General features: G+C 64.8%; 2 protein-coding genes across 2 annotated transcripts; both read left to right on the forward strand.

Annotated features, from left to right (window-relative positions):
* The first annotated feature begins 1,264 nt into the window (after positions 1–1,264).
* CKMT1A (creatine kinase, mitochondrial 1A) lies at positions 1,265–8,091 on the forward strand. The gene is made up of 9 exons (XM_060259924.1): positions 1,265–1,425; positions 4,444–4,642; positions 4,745–4,840; positions 6,628–6,849; positions 6,940–7,025; positions 7,134–7,257; positions 7,347–7,481; positions 7,729–7,854; positions 7,952–8,091. Exons 1-9 carry the CDS (start codon positions 1,274–1,276, stop codon positions 8,066–8,068), a joined length of 1,257 nt encoding a protein of 418 aa, XP_060115907.1. The 5' UTR covers positions 1,265–1,273; the 3' UTR covers positions 8,069–8,091.
* Positions 8,092–15,026: 6,935 nt separating this feature from the next.
* LOC132587933 (zinc transporter ZIP1-like) lies at positions 15,027–16,430 on the forward strand. The gene is made up of 3 exons (XM_060260347.1): positions 15,027–15,135; positions 15,226–15,377; positions 15,535–16,430. Exons 1-3 carry the CDS (start codon positions 15,027–15,029, stop codon positions 16,153–16,155), a joined length of 882 nt encoding a protein of 293 aa, XP_060116330.1. The 3' UTR covers positions 16,156–16,430.
* The last annotated feature ends 1,046 nt before the right edge of the window (positions 16,431–17,476 follow it).

Raw genomic sequence — 17,476 nt, forward strand, 5'->3', positions numbered from 1 at the left:
CCCCTTGCATGGAGAGGAAAGCCCCCCTCCAACCAGATGCTACATCCCTAAGGCCTGGATGAATGACCTTAGGAGGCGGCTGCAGATGCAGCAACGCAGGAGCCTTTGTGGACCAAGCCTGTGCCCCCTGCTGCCGCCTCGGGAGGGGAGCTGGAGGGTTGCTTCCAAGCCGGGAAAGGTGCTGGTTCTGGTCCAGCCAGTATCTCACCTCCTGGAACCCAACAGCTCCTTTCTGCCGGAGGGGTGCCCTCACGGGGAGGGGGGCGCGGCTGCTTTCCCTCAGCCCCACCCCCAGGGTCTGCCTCTCTCTTGCCTGGGCCAAGTGGCGGGCCCCGGGGCACCTGCTGCGGGCCGGCTCTGCCAAGGGAGCTGCAGGAGGAAGGGCTGGGCTGGGCTGGGAGGGGGGCGGGTCTGCTGCGCGTTTGGGCACCTGGCGCTCCCCTCCTCCCCGCCCCACTGCTGTGTCCCGCTTGAGGGGAGCGGCTCCTGCCCGCAGGTATCAAAGGTCATGCCAGGTACGTGACATCCGCCAGGTAGGCACACCTGCCCACAGAGGTCAACAAAACACACCCAGTGTGCCTTGGGGATGCCAGGTGGAGAAAGCGAGGGAGGAAGGGCGAGGTCTGCCTTCCCCAGGGAGCTGTCCTCTCCCGCCACGGTGTCTCCAGCAGGGCTCGGGCAGGAGGCGGCGCGAGCTGCTGCTGGGGTGGGACTGGGAGCCCCCCTCCTCCCCCCAGCCTCTTGCAGTGCCCCTTGGAGCCCGGCCGGCTGCGGGAGCCCTTGCTTGCCTGCCTGCCAAAGGGGAGGGGGGGCAGAGGCGGGGGGCCCTTTCGCCATGGGCGAAACCCTTCCCGAGGGCCCACTCGCAGCCTCTCCTCCCCCCCGCCCCCTCTCCCCGGCCGCCCCCCGCCCGCAGCGGCTCAGGTGCCCGGGAGGCTGGGGCTGGGGAGCTGTCCGCTCCGCTCTGGTGCTGAAGGCGGCGGGAAGCCCCAGCCTCACACCCCGCCAAGGGCACGCGAGCGCCGGCCTCCCAGCCACACGGCGCCCGCCAGGGTCCGCCTGCGCTGCCTTGCGCTGCCTTGCGCTGCGCTGCGCTGCGCTGCTCTGGGCGGGGCGGGGCCGGGCCGGCGTCACCTCCGCGCTGCCTCCTCCCCCCGCCCCCCCCCCCCCGCTGGGCTCTGCTGCTGGTGCTGCGCCTCCCGCCGGCTGCCTGCTCGCCTCTCGCTGCCTCTCGCTGCCTGTCGCGCTCTCGCCAGCTCGCCGCAGCCGCAGCATGGCCAGCACCTTCGCCCGCGCCCTGGCCGCCCGCAAGTCCGCCGGCCTCCTGGCCGTGGTGGGCGCCGCCGGCTCGCTCACCGCCGCCCTCCTGCTCGCCCGGGACTCCGCCGCCGCCGCCGCCCCCCAGCGCCGCCTCTACCCGCCCAGGTAGGTCTGCCCCCCCCCCCCCCCCCCCGCTGCACAAGCCTTCCGTGGGCCCCTGCCGCCCTTGGGCTCTCCGGCGCCCTTGGCCGCGTGGCGCCGCGCCAGCTCCTGCTGCAGCGCCAGCAGATGGGACCGGCGGGCGGCCCCTCCCCGGAGGCAGGGAGGCTGAAGCAAGAGGGCACTCGGCACGCGCTCAGGGGCACTGCCCCCCCCTCTCGCTGCCCCCAGCAAGCTCCCCCGCAGCCTCCGGGCCCGGCCAGGGGGTGGGAAGCTGCGGCTGCTCCTTGCCTGGCCCTTCCCGCCAGTCCTCCGAGAAGGGAGGCTTTGAACCCGCATCTCCCACTCCTCCGCTCTGACCCTCCTCCCCGCTGGCCTCTGAGAAGGGCCCCAAGAAACCCTGGCGGTGGGGATGCTGCGGTGCCCAAGCGGGTTCCCGGGGCAAGCCCCTGGACGGGGGGGGGGCTGGGGGGCGCTCTTCCGCAGGGGAGACCTGGCACTCCCAGTTCTCCCCCCACCCCCCACACCAGCGCTCTTCTCGGCACCTTCCCCAAGGGGCGGGCAGTGGAGCTCCAGGCGAGCCACACGCTCACACTTCTCAGATGTCAAGGAGAACGCCTGGCCCTTATGGGATCCTAGTGCCGCCGCCGCCAGCCCTCCCCTCCTCACCTCCTAGTGCTCCTGCCCCTCCCCCCGCAAAGCTAAATCCAGGATGGGATCGCGGTGGCCTTGCTGGGCAGCTCAGGGGAAGCTCAAAGCCCCTCTAAATGAGGAAGGAGGTCAGGAGACAAGCGGCTTACAGGCCAGCAGCAGCCTCCCTAATGCGATGAGCTCCTTCAGCGTCCCGCAGGTGCTGGCAAGCCCCAAGCAGCACGAAGAAGGAGGGCGGAGGGCGACCTGTGGTGGGGAGACGCGCACAGGCAGAGATGCAACCAGCCCCCGGGGAGCGGAGGGCAGACGCCTCGTCCTGGGAGACAGGCCAGGGGAAAGGCAGCCCTGCAGAGTGACCCATGCAAGGGAGAGAAGCTGAAGTCCAGACTCAGAGCCCGCAGCTCCAGAGACTCCCAAAGCAGACACGTGACCCGAGAGGGGGGGCTCTGGGGAGTCTTTGGGAAGCGGCCGGCCCGGGACACGGGGGAGCGAGGGAGGCAGGGGCTCCACGGGCACTGGGGTGGGGCAAAGATCGAGCCAGCCGCGGAGCCCCTTCTAAACGGCTTCTTTGGAGAAAGGGCAGCAGCAGCCGCGAGCCAGGCCAGGCCAGGCCGTCTAAATGGGGCCGGGCGTGGTCAGGAGGCCGCAGGGTCACGGCGGGGGTGGGGAGTGCAGACACCAGGGCTGTGCAGAGAGGCGATTCGGGATCACGCTCGCTGCCCTCCTATGGGCCGGAGCCAGGCAGGTGCGGGTGATGGCAAAGAGGCCCCCCGGGCCCTGCTGCATGTGGCCCCAAGAGCCCCTGCCCGGGGGGCGCAGAGGGGGAGGAGCTGTGGGCAGGCCCTGCTTCAGAAGGAAGCTCCGCCGCGCCCCGCCTGCGGCCACCCAGGGGGCCGGTCTTTCCGGGGCTGCTGCTGCAGAGAGACTGGCAGTGGCTGCAGAGAGACTGGCTGCCAAGGGCTGGCAGTGGCCGCTATTGGTGCAGTCCCAGCGTTGCTCCTCTGCGGTTCCAGGAGGGCCCTGGGCAAAGCCCCGAGAGCAGAGGCTTCTGGGTGGGGCTGGCAGGCAGAGGCGGCCAGACGGGACCCCCCCCCCCAGCGCGCTCCGCCCTACTGAGTAGGCCTGCGGCAGCTGTCTGTCTCCCGGAGCCCCTTGGCGCTCTCCCACCTGCGGCAGAGGGGGCCTCGTTCAGCGCTCTCCGTGCTTGCTGCGAGCAGCCCCCAGTAGGTGAGGGAGGGGGCTGAAGGCGTCTCAGCAGCGGCGTCTCTTTCTCCTCCCCGCTCGGGGCCTGTGTCCTGCAGCGGGGGGCAGGGAGGCTCTGCAGCCACGGCCTTTGCTCGCGCTCTCTGGCCTCTGTGCTGCGGGCCAAGATCCCTCCCAGCAGGAGTGCCCTAGCCTGGCCAGAGCAGCGGAGCCCCGCGCCACACGCCTGCCCGCCCGCACGCCCGCCCATCCACCCTTTGCCAAGCGACCAGGGCTTGGGAGCAGGCGCTGGATTCCCCCCCCCCTCGCACGGGAGATCCCAGGGGGTGAAGGCCCAGCAGGCGCCCAGGCCCGGCCTGGCTGAGGTTGGCTCTGTGCACCGCCCCCCCCCCCCCCGGCCTTGCCAGTCCTGCCCCGGAGCCGGCTGCTGCCCGGACATCCCAGCTGCAGGAGTTGCAAGGGCGCCAAGAGGCCTCAGTCGCTGGCCTTGGGGAAGCGGAGGCCCTGCCTGCCGGGGGGCTGCCTTGGCCTCCCGAGGGCTCTGGGGGGAACGGGGCAGGGCGGGGGGGGGGGGTCTGAAAGCGCCCAGAGGGCCAGCGCGGCCAGGCTGCAGGTTGCAGACAGCGGGCCTGGGGGCAGCTGCGTTTGGGACTCCTGCGCTGCTCCCAGCTGGTGGCTCCGGTGGGCCGGCCAAGGGGCGGGGCAAGAGAGCCCAAGGGCAGGCTCCCCAAGGCCTCCTCAAGGCAGCCAGGCTGGCCGGGAACGGGGGCCGCTTCCGCTGGGACCCCCCGGAGGCCGCCTCTGAAGGCCCCGGCTGGCTGCGCTCAAGCTGAAGAGCCCGCGCTCCCGCCTCCCTCTCCCGTCATGGGGCGGCCCAGGCGGAGGCCGGAGGAGGAAGTCAAGCTCTCCCTCTGCGCCCACGAGGGGCTTCTGCCACGGAGGACCCCGGGGGGGCGGGGGCTCTCGGCGGCTGCGGCCAGCCTGGCACAGCGCTCAGCCAGCATCCCGGGCAGCCTCTGCGCCTCCTCGCCGAGAGAGCGGGAGAAACGCCTGCCAGCCACGCGCACGGGAAGCCCCGTTGGCACCAAGGTCTGCCTCGGCCGGCCCCAGAGGCGAGGGGGTCTCTAAGGCCCGCCCCTCCTGCCCTTCCCGCCCCCTCCCTCCCGCCAGCGCCGAGTACCCGGACCTGCGCAAGCACAACAACTGCATGGCCAGCCACCTCACCCCGGCCGTCTACGCGCGCCTCTGCGACAAAGCCACCCCCAGCGGCTGGACCCTGGACCTCTGCATCCAGACCGGCGTCGACAACCCCGGGCACCCCTTCATCAAGACCGTGGGCATGGTGGCCGGAGACGAGGAGTCCTACGAGGTCAGCAGCGGGGACCCCCAGGCGCCCCCCCCCCCCGATCCTGCCCCGATCCCCCGATCCTCACCCCGGGCCCGGGGCCGCGCCTCCTCCTCCCCCCTCCAGGTCTTCGCCGACATCTTCAACCCGGTGATCGAGGAGCGCCACAACGGCTACAACCCCCTCACCATGAAGCACCCCACCGACCTGGACGCCAGCAAGGTGCAGCCGCCGCACAGGGGAGCGGGCAGGAGCCGGGCAGCCCGGCAGCGCGGGGGGGGGCGGGGGCGAGGTTAGCTGCCCCAAGGCAAGGAGGAGGGAAGGAAGTAGAGAGGGAAGGAGGAAGCGAAGGAAGGAGGGAAGGAAGGAGGGAGGGAGGGAAGGAAGAAACGAGGGAAGGAAGGAGGGAACGAAGGAAGGAAGGAAAGAAGGAGGGAAGGAAAGAAGGAGGGAAGGGGGAAGGAGGGAAGGAAGGAAAGAAGGATGGAAGGAACGAAGGAAGGAGGGAGGAAACGAAGGAGGGAACGAAGGAAGGAAGGAGGGAAGGAAGGAAGAAAGGAGGGAAGGAAAGAAGGGGGGAAGGAGGGAAGGAAGGAAAGAAGGATGGAAGGAACGAAGGAAGGAAGGAGGGAAGGAAGGAAGGCGTGAAGGAGGGAAGGAAGGAGGGAAGGAAGGAGGGAAGAATAGCAGGAGGGAAGGAAGGAAGGAAAGAAGGAAGGAAGTAGAGAGGGAAGGAAGGAGAGAAGGAGGAAGGGAAGGAAGGAGGGAAGGAAGGAGGGAGGGAGGAAGGGAAGGAAGAAAGGAAGGCGGGAAGGAAGAAACGAGGGAAGGAAGGAGGGAAGGAAGGAAAGAAGGAGGGAAGGAGGGAACGAAGGAAGGAGGGAAAGAGGGAGGGAAGGAAGGGGGAAAGGCGGGAAGGAAGAAACGAGGGAAGGAAGGAGGGAAGGAAGGAAAGAAGGAGGGAAGAATAGCAGGAGGGAAGGAAAGAAGGAGGGGAAAGGGGAGGGAAGGAAAGAAGGAGGAAAGGAAGGAAGGGGGAAGGAAGGAAGGAAGAAGGGAAGGAAGGAGGGAAGGAAGGAAGGAAGGAAGGAAGGAAGGAAGGAAGGAAGGAAGGAAGGAGGAAAGGAAGGAAGGAAGGGAGGGAGGGAAGGAAGGAAGGGAAGGAAGGAAGGAGGGAGGGAGGAAGGAAGGAGGGAAGGAAGGAAGGAGGGAAGGAAGGAAGGGAGGGAGGGAGGGAAGGAAGGGAAGGAAGGAGGGAGGGAGGGAGGGAAGGAAGGGAAGGAAGGAAGGAGGGAGGGAGGAAGGAAGGAAGGAGGGAAGGAAGGAAGGAAGGAAGGGAAGGAGGGAGGGAGGGAAGGAAGGAGGGAGGAAGGAAGGAAGGAAGGAAGGAAGGAAGGAAGGAAGGAAGGAAAGAGGGAGGGAAGGAAGGAAGGAAAGAAGGAAGGAAGGAATGAGCGAAGGAAGGAAGGAAGGAAGGAAGGAGGGAAGAATATCAGGAGGGAAGGAAAGAAGGAGGGGAAAAGGGAGGGAAGAAAGGAAGGAGGAAAGGAAGGAAGGGGGAAGGAAGGAAGGGAGGAAGGAAGGGAGGAAGGAAGGGAGGGAAGGAAGGGAAGGAAGGAAGGAGGGAGGGAGGGAGGAAGGAAGGAAGGAAGGAAGGAGGGAATGAAGGAAGGAAGGGAGGGAGGGAGGGAGGGAGGGGGGGGGGGTCCTGCCCAGCCCCTTGTTTGCCAGCCCAGCCCTAAAGCCTGGATGCCCTGTCAAAGCTTCCCCCAGCCCCGAACTCCCAGGCTGGGCCGGCGGCCGGAGCCCCAGCAGGGACGCTGCTCGCTGGCCTGGCCTGGCCGGATCCCGCGGGGCGGAGCGGGCCTATCTCTGCTGCGGGTCCCGGCTGGCTGGAGGGGGCGGGCGGGGGCTCTCCGGCCTCCTTCCTTCGCGGGGGTCCGGGGGGCGCCTCCAGCCCAGCCCAGCCCAGCGCTCTGCTCCCTCCCTCCCTCCCCCGCTGGGGGCAGATCAAGGCGGGCCACTTCGACGAGCGCTACGTGCTGTCTTCGCGGGTGCGGACGGGCCGGAGCATCCGCGGGCTGAGCCTGCCGCCGGGGTGCACGCGGGCCGAGCGGCGGGAGGTGGAGCGGGTGGCCGCCGACGCCCTGAGCGGCCTTACCGGGGAGCTGGCCGGCAAGTACTACCGCCTCGGCGACCTGACGGACAAGGAGCAGCAGCAGCTCATCGACGTGAGTCGCCCCCCCCCCCCCGGTCTGGAAGGCCCCCCCCCCCCCGCCAGCCGCCGCCTGCCCTCAGCGCCTCTTTCCCTCGGCTCGCAGGACCACTTCCTCTTCGACAAGCCCGTGTCCCCCCTGCTCACCGCCGCCGGCATGGCTCGCGACTGGCCCGACGCCCGCGGCATCTGGTAGGCCAGGGGAGGGGAGGGCAGGGGAGGGGAGGGGAGGGGCGCCACCCCGCGGGCCCCGCCTCCCCCTCCTCCCCCTGACCCCCTCCCCGCCCCCCCCCCGCGCAGGCACAACCACGAGAAGACCTTCCTGGTGTGGGTCAACGAGGAGGACCACACGCGCGTCATCTCCATGGAGAAGGGCGGCAACATGAAGCGCGTCTTCGAGCGCTTCTGCAAGGGCCTCAAGGAGGTCAGCGGGCTGGGCTGGGCTGGGGGGCTGCGGCTGCCGGGCGTCCCTCCGCCCCCCCCGCTCCGCCCTCACCTCCTCCCCGCCCGCAGGTCGAGCGCCTGATCCAGGAGCGGGGCTGGGAGTTCATGTGGAGCGAGAGGCTGGGCTACATCCTCACCTGCCCCTCCAACCTGGGAACCGGCCTGCGCGCCGGCGTCCACATCAAGCTGCCCCTCCTCAGCAAGGTGACCCAGGGAGGGGGGTGGGGAAGGGAGGGAGGAGGGGAGGGAGGGAGGGAGGAAGAGGAGGAAGGAGAGGGAGGGAGGGAGGGAGGGCTGCCGCTAGAGCTCGCTGGGGGCCTATCCCAGCAGGACCCAGACCCGGGGCAGCGCCCTGTCCCAGGGAGGCTCTGGCGGCTGACCCCCCCCCCCCGCCTTGAGCTCTTTGCGACCCCCTCCCCTCCCCTCTCCGCCCCCCCCCCCCCGTTTGCAGGACAGCCGCTTCTCGAAGATCCTGGAGAACCTGCGGCTGCAGAAGCGGGGCACGGGGGGCGTGGACACGGCCGCCACCGGCAGCACCTTCGACATCTCCAACCTGGACCGTCTGGGGAAATCAGAGGTGCGGGGCGGAGCGCTGCCACCTGCGGGAGGGGGGGAGGGGGCTTCTGGGGCCTGCCTGCCTCCCTCACCGCGCCGCCTCTCCCCCCCCCCGCCAGGTGGAGCTGGTGCAGCTGGTGATCGACGGCGTCAACTACCTGATCGACTGCGAGCGACGCCTGGAGCGGGGGCAAGACATCCGCATCCCCTCGCCGGTGCCCCAGTTCCGCACCTGAGCCTCCCCGAAGGCGGGGGGGGGGGGGGGACAGCATGCACGCCCTCGAGCATAGCGCGGCCAACCTGGAGCCCCCCTCCCCATAAACCTCCACCTGCTGTGACCTCTTCTTCTGCCTCTGCTCATTCTTACCCTAGTGGGGGGGGGACGGGCGGGGGACACGGTTTTGCTTACTCGGAGCCAAGGGCACCCCAAGGCCCGCAGCAGAAGGCAAGGAAGAGGCAGAGCCCTGGACAGGCGACCCAAACTTCCCCCGCTCCGAGGGGGGGGGCTGATAGGTCGCAGGGGCTCCTCAGGGCACCCAGGTGGCAGCTGGGCACAGCTAGGGAGGGAAAGGGGCCTCCTGCCCTCTTCACCAGGCTGCCGCAGCGCTCCCGCAGCCCACCCCAGAATTGCTGGCCTGGCCTGGGTTGAGGAGAGAGAGCCAGGGGACCACTGTCCCTGCTCCCTCCACACAAGGCTGCCCACTGGAAAGGTAGTCCCCCCTCCCCCTCTCAGGCACCTGGAGCGAAGGGGGCGGGCTGCGCTGTGTGTGGCAGGGGCCTCTCTGACCTCCAGGCACCTTCAAGGGGCCATTCTTCAGCAGCCCCAGGCAAAGAAAGGCCGGTCACCCCAGAGGCCAGATGACCCCCTCAGCCCTTCAGAAGGGAGGGAGCTCTGAAGGCCACACAAAGTGCCTGAGTGCCACTGCTGACATCCATGCCACAGGGCTGGCAGCCCCGGCTCCTCCTCAGACCAGCAGCAGCCCTCCAGGGTCTCTCCTCCGGCCTGGTCCGTTGAACTCGGGGACCTTCTGCATGCCAAGCAGCTGCTCTGCCTGTCTCGGAGCCACAGCCCTTCGCCAAGCATCATGTCTGGGATCCTGGCGAGGGGGCAGAGATGGAGGGGGGCCCAGGCCTCAAGGACACCCCCATGAGCACAAGGCTGATAGAGCCCGGTGGGCAGAACTGTCGGCCTGAAGCAACGGAACAAAGCTTGCAAACAGGGACACCTGCAAAGCCCACAAAGTTCAATTTTGGATATAAGGTTTTGTGTACACGTCCATGCCAGCTTCTGCCCAGCATGAAGCTTTCTTGGTCTGAAAGGACTGGAGCACAGTGTGGGTGGCTGTGGTCCTCGGGACTTCCCTGCCCGGGCCTGGTGACAGATTGCGGCTCCCCATAAGGACAGGGCCAGAGGCCAAGGGAGGCGGAGGGAGGGAGCTGCAGCAGGGCTTGGAGCAGTTGTACAACAGGCAAGAGCCAAGGGACGTTGGTGTCGAGAGCCAGGCCAGGGCAGCACCGGCCACACCGTCAGAGCACGGAATGAGTAAGGCAAGTTGTTGGGAAATAGGATTAAATTCAGAGGTGTGGAGTGGCAATAATCGGAGATGAGGCTTAAGCTTAGCAAAAGAAATAAAGTTTACTAGCAAAACATCAGGGAAAGGTACTTGGGATAAAAGAAATACAACTTCGCTTACCAGCATGTCTAAATACTTCTGGTCTCTACATGGCTATGGTTTTATAACTCTTTGTTAGACTAGTTCTTGTTCCCAGAAAGCATTTGGAACAGGCTATTCAGCTTGCATACAAGATCAAAGCTTTTCACACCTAACGTGCTGCCTGACCAATGCAATGTTCACGTTTCCCAGGCTTAGAGGAGTCAGTCCCTAATTGGGTTTTAGCTACAATACATCATTTCCTCTTTCAGGTAAACAAAGCTAACTCTATAATGTCTGAAATTTGCATAACTTGTATTCCAACACAAGAGCACCAACCCAAGCAGTGTAGCCAAGGTCCCACCCAAGGTCAGTCTGCCCAAGGGTCAGTCTCTACAGCAACTCTTGGCAGTCCAAGAGTTATCCTCAGGCAGGTTCAAGGGCCAGATGAATGCAAAGTCAGGGAATGGTCCAAAGAACTACAGGAACAAGGCAGGACCCAATGCAGTGGTCACGGTGTCAGAGGGATTTCAACTTGGTTCATCCCTTGGCTGGTTTTTATAGCTATATGCTAGAGGGTCATGCTGTTTAGGAATAATCCTGCAACTACTCATCTTTGCTATCAACAAGCAGCTGGCATTGGGCCAAGAAGTGTACACTCTGTCCTCTCTCCTGTAGCTGTATTCGTAGCTTCCATTCTGCAGCACTCAAAGGTGTGGGTGATACTGGAGGGCTGGGAACAATTGACTTTCACCTGCTGAATCGGGGCTGAAGGGTGTTGGTGACTCTGCTCTCTGCTGCAGCTGTTGGCTGTAAACCCGGACAAGCCTGCAGCTCATTTTCCTGCTTGCCAGCTTTTGTGGATTCAGAGCTGGCTGCACAGCAATCCTCTTCTCCTCAGGAGTCCTCACTGTCACTGAGCTCTGGCTGACCCACAACAATTGGATGTGCAGGTGACAAAAGCAAGGGGCCATCCATACTGGGAGCACTCTCTCACTGGTAACCCTGAAATCACAGCACAACATCACCCCCCTGAGGAGCCCAGTGATGCACACAAGAGATGACCAGTCCCATCCCACAGGAGGGAAGAGACAGGAGGCCTAAACAGATAAGCCTCAGTGCCACTTGGCTGCTTCCTCTGAGGTTAAGATGGGCAAATCTTGCTTCATGGTGGAAGGAGAGCCTTGCGCTCTATGGGGATGCTGCCCCTCCTCCCAGATGGAGGCACTTTGCCTACGCCCCTGGGGATGATCTCCCAAGAAGGGAGGGCGAGGATGGGTCCTGGAGGGGGTCTGGTCACCTATCTGTTGGTCCAGCTCTCTAGCCCCTCTCCAACACAGGTGAAGCTTCCCAGGTCATGATGATCTCCACCTCCTGCAGCTCCCCTTCCTTCCTCCGGAGGGATTAGGAAGCCCAGGGTCCATCCCCCCACCTCAGTCCTGGGCCCTACAGCACCACCCCATTCTTTGCAAGGATCTGCCCTGCCAGCACCCAGCAGCCGACACTCCGATCTGCCCATCCCTCTGAGGTGGCGGCAGGGGCTTTCTTCAGCAACAGGCCACAGAGGGAGTCAGTCTCTGTCCCTAGGAGGGAGTTCCCGCCAGCTCTTCCCATGCCCTCCTAGGGGGCTCCCCTGCTCGCCTTTGTCAAAGACAGCTGGGCACTGCTCTGGGCTGAACGTGGCGGGTGAGGCTCCTGTATGTGGGAGACAGGTCCTCAGTCAGGGCTTCAGCCTCTGCTACCTTCCAAGGCAAGGGGGGAAGCGGTCCTGAGAGCAGAGCGACTGGGAGCCAGCCTGCCCTGAAAAGTGGGGGTGAGGAAAAGAGCTGGCCCCCCAAAAGAGAAAGGTCCCCAAATCTGATCTCCAGGCCAGAAGAACGTCTGCTCCTGCAGCCACCATCATCTCCAGCGTTGGGCCCCATGCTCTGCTTCCCTGATGCAGCCTGGAGCAGGGTAGGGCAGGCAAAGTCAGGGCCGGGGGCTGCCCGTGGGCACAGAATTCTTTGCCTCCCCGCCCACTGCTTTGGACCATGCAGCATGGGGGGCTTCAAGCCCAGGCAGATTTTGACTCTCATAGTCACTTCCCCTCGACTAGCCCCCTCATTTCTGCAAGATCCCTCCCAATATTTGGCCGCCTGCAGTGGACAGTCCTCAGCCAGACATGCCCCCGGGGTGGGGGAGATGCATCCTGCCCCAAGATCTAAATGACCCAGAGGAGGACTGACCAGACCCCCAGGCTGCTCACACGGTCCAGCTGCCCTCTGCTCCCCCCTGCCCCTCTCAGGCCCCTCAGTCCACAGACAAAATCCCTGCTTAAAACCCCGCCTCTTGGCCACTTCCTTCTTACCAGAAAAGCAGATGCGAAGAACCCGACTTGCAGGCCCCTGGGGGGGGGGGCCAAACATCCCCCCCAAGCGGCTCATCTCTGACCCCCAGTCTAACCAGTGCAATGCGATCGCTGAGCACAAGGTCCCCCGAAAATCTGCAGCAGCACCCCTCCCAGCCCTCCAGCTCCGCCCTCTCTGAGGAGGCCCCTCCCCCCAGTCCTGTGGGGCCTGCCTGTGACTGGCTTGGCCTGCTGCTGCTGACTACCAAGGGCTGCGGATGATTCAGTGTCAGCAGAGAGGCCAGCAGTCTCCCCACCCCCACGGGGGGAATCCCAGCCCCCCCCACATCCTCTTTCCAGCCCAGCCCCCCCTGCTTTGTGGCTCTCCCCCCCTCCCGTTAGTCAGTTTGCAGTCAGCAGCAAGCCTGAGATCTGGACTCCGAAAAGGCCCGCCTGGCTCAGCCGGCGACCTTGGGCCACTCTCTGAGAGGCATGCTGGCAATAAACTAGGGTTGCCAACCTACAGGTGGGACCTGGAGATCTCCTGGAACAACACCTGGTCTCCAGCTCCCTGCAGAGGTGGCAGCTTCGGAGGATCAGCTCCACGCATTCTGACTCTGGTTGAAACCCCTGCCCAGGTTCCACACCCCCAAATCTCTGGGGAGCTCCACCCCGGGGGCAGTGGCAATCCCAGCTCCTTTACAGAGCCTTCAGCAGATGCCGACTTGGGACGGGGCACTGCAGCAGCCTGGGGGGTTCCTTTTTGGGGTGGGGTTGCTGCTTCTCCTGCAAGCAGCTCAGAGCTGCATAGGTGTCTGTTCCCTCACAACGACCTCGTGAGGTAGGTCAGGCTGAGGAAAAGTGGTCAAGGTCTGGAGGGAGGCTGTGAACTCTGTTCGAAGGATGGGAAAGCACCGGCTCTGAGGTTCCACTGGGCAGCCCTGAGGGGGAGGGGAGATGGGACCCTCCAGAGCACCACTTGCTGGCCACCCCTGGGTGCCCAACTGGCCCTCTGCTTCCGTGGAAAGGAATCTGGCTTCTGTCTGGTCAGGCTCTCTGCTACTGGCAGGGGAGAAGCCAGGAGGGCACTGTCTCTCTCCAGCACGATCAACAGCTGCCATCTGGCGACTCTGCTGGGGTGCAGCCAACTCCCTCCTTCCCACCTTGCTCCCCCCCCTTGGTGAAGAGGCCTGCAGGCTCCCTCCTGGGACTCTTCTGCCTGCGGAGGGGGAGGGGGCACTTGTGGGGTCTCACCAAGGCCCGGAGCCAGAGAGGGGGCAACCAGGACAGGCTCACTGGACAGGTCACTTCCAGCACTCTCTCCTGGCACTGGCCAGAGTCATGCAGCCAGATTTCTGCTTCCAGGCAGAGCCCGTCTCCACCCCCTGCTCAGACCTCTCCTCCTCAGCTCTCTTCCACAGGCAGCCCATCCTCCGTGGAGGAACGGGGGGAGGGGGCGTTGTTCAGTAGCAGCTGCAGGTGGATGCAGAGAGGAAGCTGCTGGGAAAACTGGGGTGGGTGGGAGGAACAGCCCCCCGCCCCCGGTGCTGTGGCAGCCCAGGGGATGGTTGTGTGGTGCAGCTGCCCGGCAGGGGGGGTCTCTCCTTCACAGGCCAAGCACCCTCCGACCTCTGTCTGGGCACCTTCAGGAGTGGCACCAGCCGGGGCCTCCCAGCTGCTGCTCCCTCCTGGCTCTGGGTGGCAGGGCTGCCCGCTCCCCTCCAGCTTCCTGCTGGGTCTTGTCCTGGGCCTTGCCTGCTTGGAAGCGGAGTCATGCCCCAGGGGGGAAGGCCTTCTGGGAAGGGGCTGCGGTGTGTCCCTGGGCCTGCCCTCCCCAGGCCAGCCAGATGTGAGCGCTTGGCTCAAGGACAACTGCTAAGTGTTGGGAGCAAAAATCCTACTTTGTGAGCTGCTGGCATTAAAGCTGTGAGCTGCTCTGGGTCTTCCTTCCTGAGCTAAGACAAAAATGTGTGAGCTGGAGGCTAAAAATCTGTGAGCTAGCTCACGTGAACTCATCTTAGAGGGAACCCTGCCTGTGTTGTGTGTGAAGTGCCCTGAAGTCTCTTCCGCCACCGTGGCTTCCTGCATGGAGTCAACTCAGGCCGCCCCCCCCCTCCCCGCCTTGCCTTGCCTGGCCGTCTTCTTCCAGGCAGCCTCTTGTGTCTTCTCAGCCACCAAAGGGGGGGGAGAGAGAAGAGCCTCCCTTGGGTCATTGCAGCTTCTAAGAAGAGTCCAGGCTTCAGCTACATCAGACTGGCTTTGATCTGAGACTGCTAGGGGCAGTGCTGAATTGGGGCCTGCTCAGTCCCTCATGGCCTTGTGGCCCAGAGTGCTAAAGCAGCAGTACTGCAGTATTGTGGTCTGAACTCTCTGCTCATGACCTGAGTTCGATCTGCAGCGGAAGCTGTTTTTTCAGGTAGCCGGCTTGAGGTTGATGCAGCCTTCTATCCTTCTGAGCTTGTAAAATGAGTCCCCAGCTTGCTGGGGGGGAAAGGGTAGATGACTGGAGAAGGCAATAGCAAACCACCCCCTAAAAAGTCTGCCGTGAAAACGTTGTGAAAGCAACGTCACCCGAGAGTCGGAAACGACTGGTGCTTGCACAGGGGACCTTTCCTTTCCTTTCCTTTCCCAGTCCCGGCACCCATTGTGGCCTAAAGAAGTGCCTGCCCCCCCCCCCCAAAGGGAGAGTCTGGAGCTGCCTGCCCCCTCCCCCTCTCCTCACTAGCCGAGCCCTCCTCCGGGCCCCTTCCTCCTTGAGGCAGGCGGCCTGTGCTGACAAGGGGGAGGGCGCTGGCAGCAGAGCCTGGAGAAGAAGAGCCCTCCCTGGCTGACCCCCGGGCTCCAGGCCGCCCTTGCAGTGGTGGAAAGCCTGCCCCGGGGACAGAAGTCTGGCCTCTCAAGAGGGAGGGGTGGACAGTGCCCCCCAAGGCTGCCAGGGGAGAAGGGAAGGAGCGGCCTCCCGCCTGGCCCCTACAAGGGCTCTTTAGCCAGGGGAGAGTGGCCTGGCTTGGAAGGCTTTGCGGAGCTCAGCCCCGGAAGGCAGGCAGGCAGGCAGCCAAGCTAGGCCAGGCCAGGCCGGCCACTCCCTCGCACGTGCCTGAGGCGCCGAGGGGCGGGGCTTCCGCGCGCGGCCGGGCCAATGGGGGCCGGGGGGGCGGGCGGGCGCGAGGCTTCAAAGGGGCGGCGGCGAGGGGCGCAGGAGGGGGCGGCGGCGGCATGTGGTCCTTGCTGGCCGTCAAGCTGAGCTGCCTCGCGGCCCTCGGCCTCCTGCCGCTGCTCTGCGGCCTCCTCCCGGCCGCCCTGCGCCGCCGCAGCCGCCCGCCCGGTGCGTCCCTCCCTCCCTGCGGGGCTGGGGGCGCCCTTCCCTCCTTCCCTCCCTCCCTTGACCGCGCTCTCTCTCTCTCTCTCTCGGCAGGCTGTGCGGGGCAGGAGGAGGAGGCCCCCGGGGCGTGGCGGGGCGTGGCGAGCTGCGCGGCCGGCGGCGTCTTCCTGGCCACTTGCCTGCTGGACGTCGTGCCCGAGTCGCTGGCCGACCTGCGCGACGAGCTGCGCCGCCAGAGGCTCGCGGTACCCGGGAGGGGGGGCGGGGGCGGGGCGGGCGAGCCTCCAGCTGCAGGAGCAGCAGCGGGAGGAGGAGCGCGGCGGGGGGGGGGGAGGAGCCGGGAGCCCCCGGGCGGGTGCGCCAACCCTGCCCGCTTTGTCTCTGTGTCTCTCCGGGCGGCAGGTGGAGTTCCCGCTGGCGGAGCTGGTGGTGGCGCTGGGCTTCCTGCTGGTGCTGGTGACGGAGCACGTGGTCGTGGAGTGCAGCCAGCCGCCGCCGGGCCCAGACGAAGCCACCCTCCTGCTGCCGCCGCCGGGCCTGGAGGCCGAGCAGCAGCTGCAGCAGAGGCGCCCCCCGTCGGGCTTCCGCGCGCTGGTGCTGACGCTGGCGCTCTCCCTGCACGCCGTCTTCGAGGGCCTCGCCGTGGGCCTGCAGGACTCCCCCAGCAGAGTGCTCCACCTGGCCGCGGCCATCGTGCTGCACAAGAGCGTGGTGGCCGCCAGCCTGGGCCTCCTGCTGCTCCAGAGCCGCCTCCCGCTGCGCTGGCTGGCCGCAGCCCTGGCCACCTTTGCCCTCATGTCCCCCCTGGGGGCGGGCCTGGGCATGGCGGTGACCCACGCCTCCGGCCCCGGCCGCACCGCTGCCCGCAGCATGCTGCAAGGCCTGGCCGCCGGCACCTTCATGTACATCACCTTCCTGGAGATCCTGCCCCAGGAGCTGAGCTCTCCCGCCAGCCGCCTGCCCAAAGTTCTGGCCCTGCTCCTGGGCTTTGCTGCCATGGCTGGCCTGCGCCTCCTGGCCTGAGGGGGCGGGACCTCGCCTGGCAACAAGACAGCCGTTTCCCGCCTGTGGCCCCCTCCACCCTTGCTGCAAATCTGAGGGGGGGGGGCGGGAACCAGAGAACCACTCTCCTCAGGGCAGCCTTTACAGGCAGGCTAAGTGGGATTCAGGACAGATCAGCCACTTTTTAAATGCTCTTACTACTATAAGGGGAGGGCCTGTCACTGTGTTGGGCCCTTAGATGTTTTTATTAAAGCTATCTTGCTGCTTTGTAAGAGATTATAGAAGTTGGAGTCTCATTTGTCTGTCCTGCTTGTCTGTCAGGGTGGTTCTGTACCGGGTGGGCCCACACGTGGGTCCTTCTCACACACTGTATGGCTCCCAAAGCCCCCACCCACTGCCCCATTGACCAGCTTGCAGAAGGCATTTCTCTCTTTAAATCACTGCTCCAAGCCAAGTGGCTTTCTTCCCACCTCTCCCCCATTTATTTGCTTTCCTTCCTTCCCTCCATCCATCCTTGCACCTCTCAAACATCTTGACGTTTATTGTGTGGCTCTTAAATTAAGCAGGTTTGGCCACCCCTGTTCTGTACTTTCATCAGAGGGCCAGGGCATATAGAGTTGGGCTGCTCCTTCTTCCTTCCCCTGCAGAAAACGAACCAACCTCCCGGTGGGGAGTTCTTGCACTCCAGGGCATGCAGCGAGGAAGGAGTGTGAGAACCCGGCACCAGGTGGAGCTGCAGTGCCCCCTGCTGGAAAGGAGTGGGCTTAACCAGAGGCGCTCCAATGCAGCCATGGTGGGGGGGGGGGTGTCATATTTTGTTTGCAAGACCGCCAGGCTGTTCAGAAAGAGGAGTCCTCTGGCCCAAGACTCTTCTAGGAAACACTGAAACACCGGTGGTGCTAGAGAGTGCTCTGTTCCTGGCTCCTCTTCTTCCAGTGCCTCTGACTGAGGGGGACCTTTTTGTTATTTCATGGTGCTTACAACAGTCGCCTCACAACTGTGAACAGGCTGCATTTGGATGCCTGATAAAATTGGAAGTAGAGATGCTTGGGGGAGAATGATTCTTTCAGAACATAAAAAGTGGGGGGTTGGGGGAGCACTGAGTTATGGAACTATTTATGACACTTTGTAGTGTTCCCCCAACCCCCCACTTTTTATGTGTACGCATGTGTGTACTGGCTTTTGTTGAGCAGGAACACAGTTCTGGCTGGCTTGGTCTCAGGAGGTGTGGCCTAATATGCAAATGAGTTCCTGTTGGCCTTTTTCTACAAAACAGCCATATATATAGTATTTTCAGCTGTCTCACTTTGATCTAGACTAGTATGTTGAAGTGAAGGAGGGT

This window comes from Heteronotia binoei, chromosome 19, assembly GCF_032191835.1.
Source record: "Heteronotia binoei isolate CCM8104 ecotype False Entrance Well chromosome 19, APGP_CSIRO_Hbin_v1, whole genome shotgun sequence".
NCBI classification, from domain to species: Eukaryota; Metazoa; Chordata; class Lepidosauria; order Squamata; family Gekkonidae; genus Heteronotia; species Heteronotia binoei.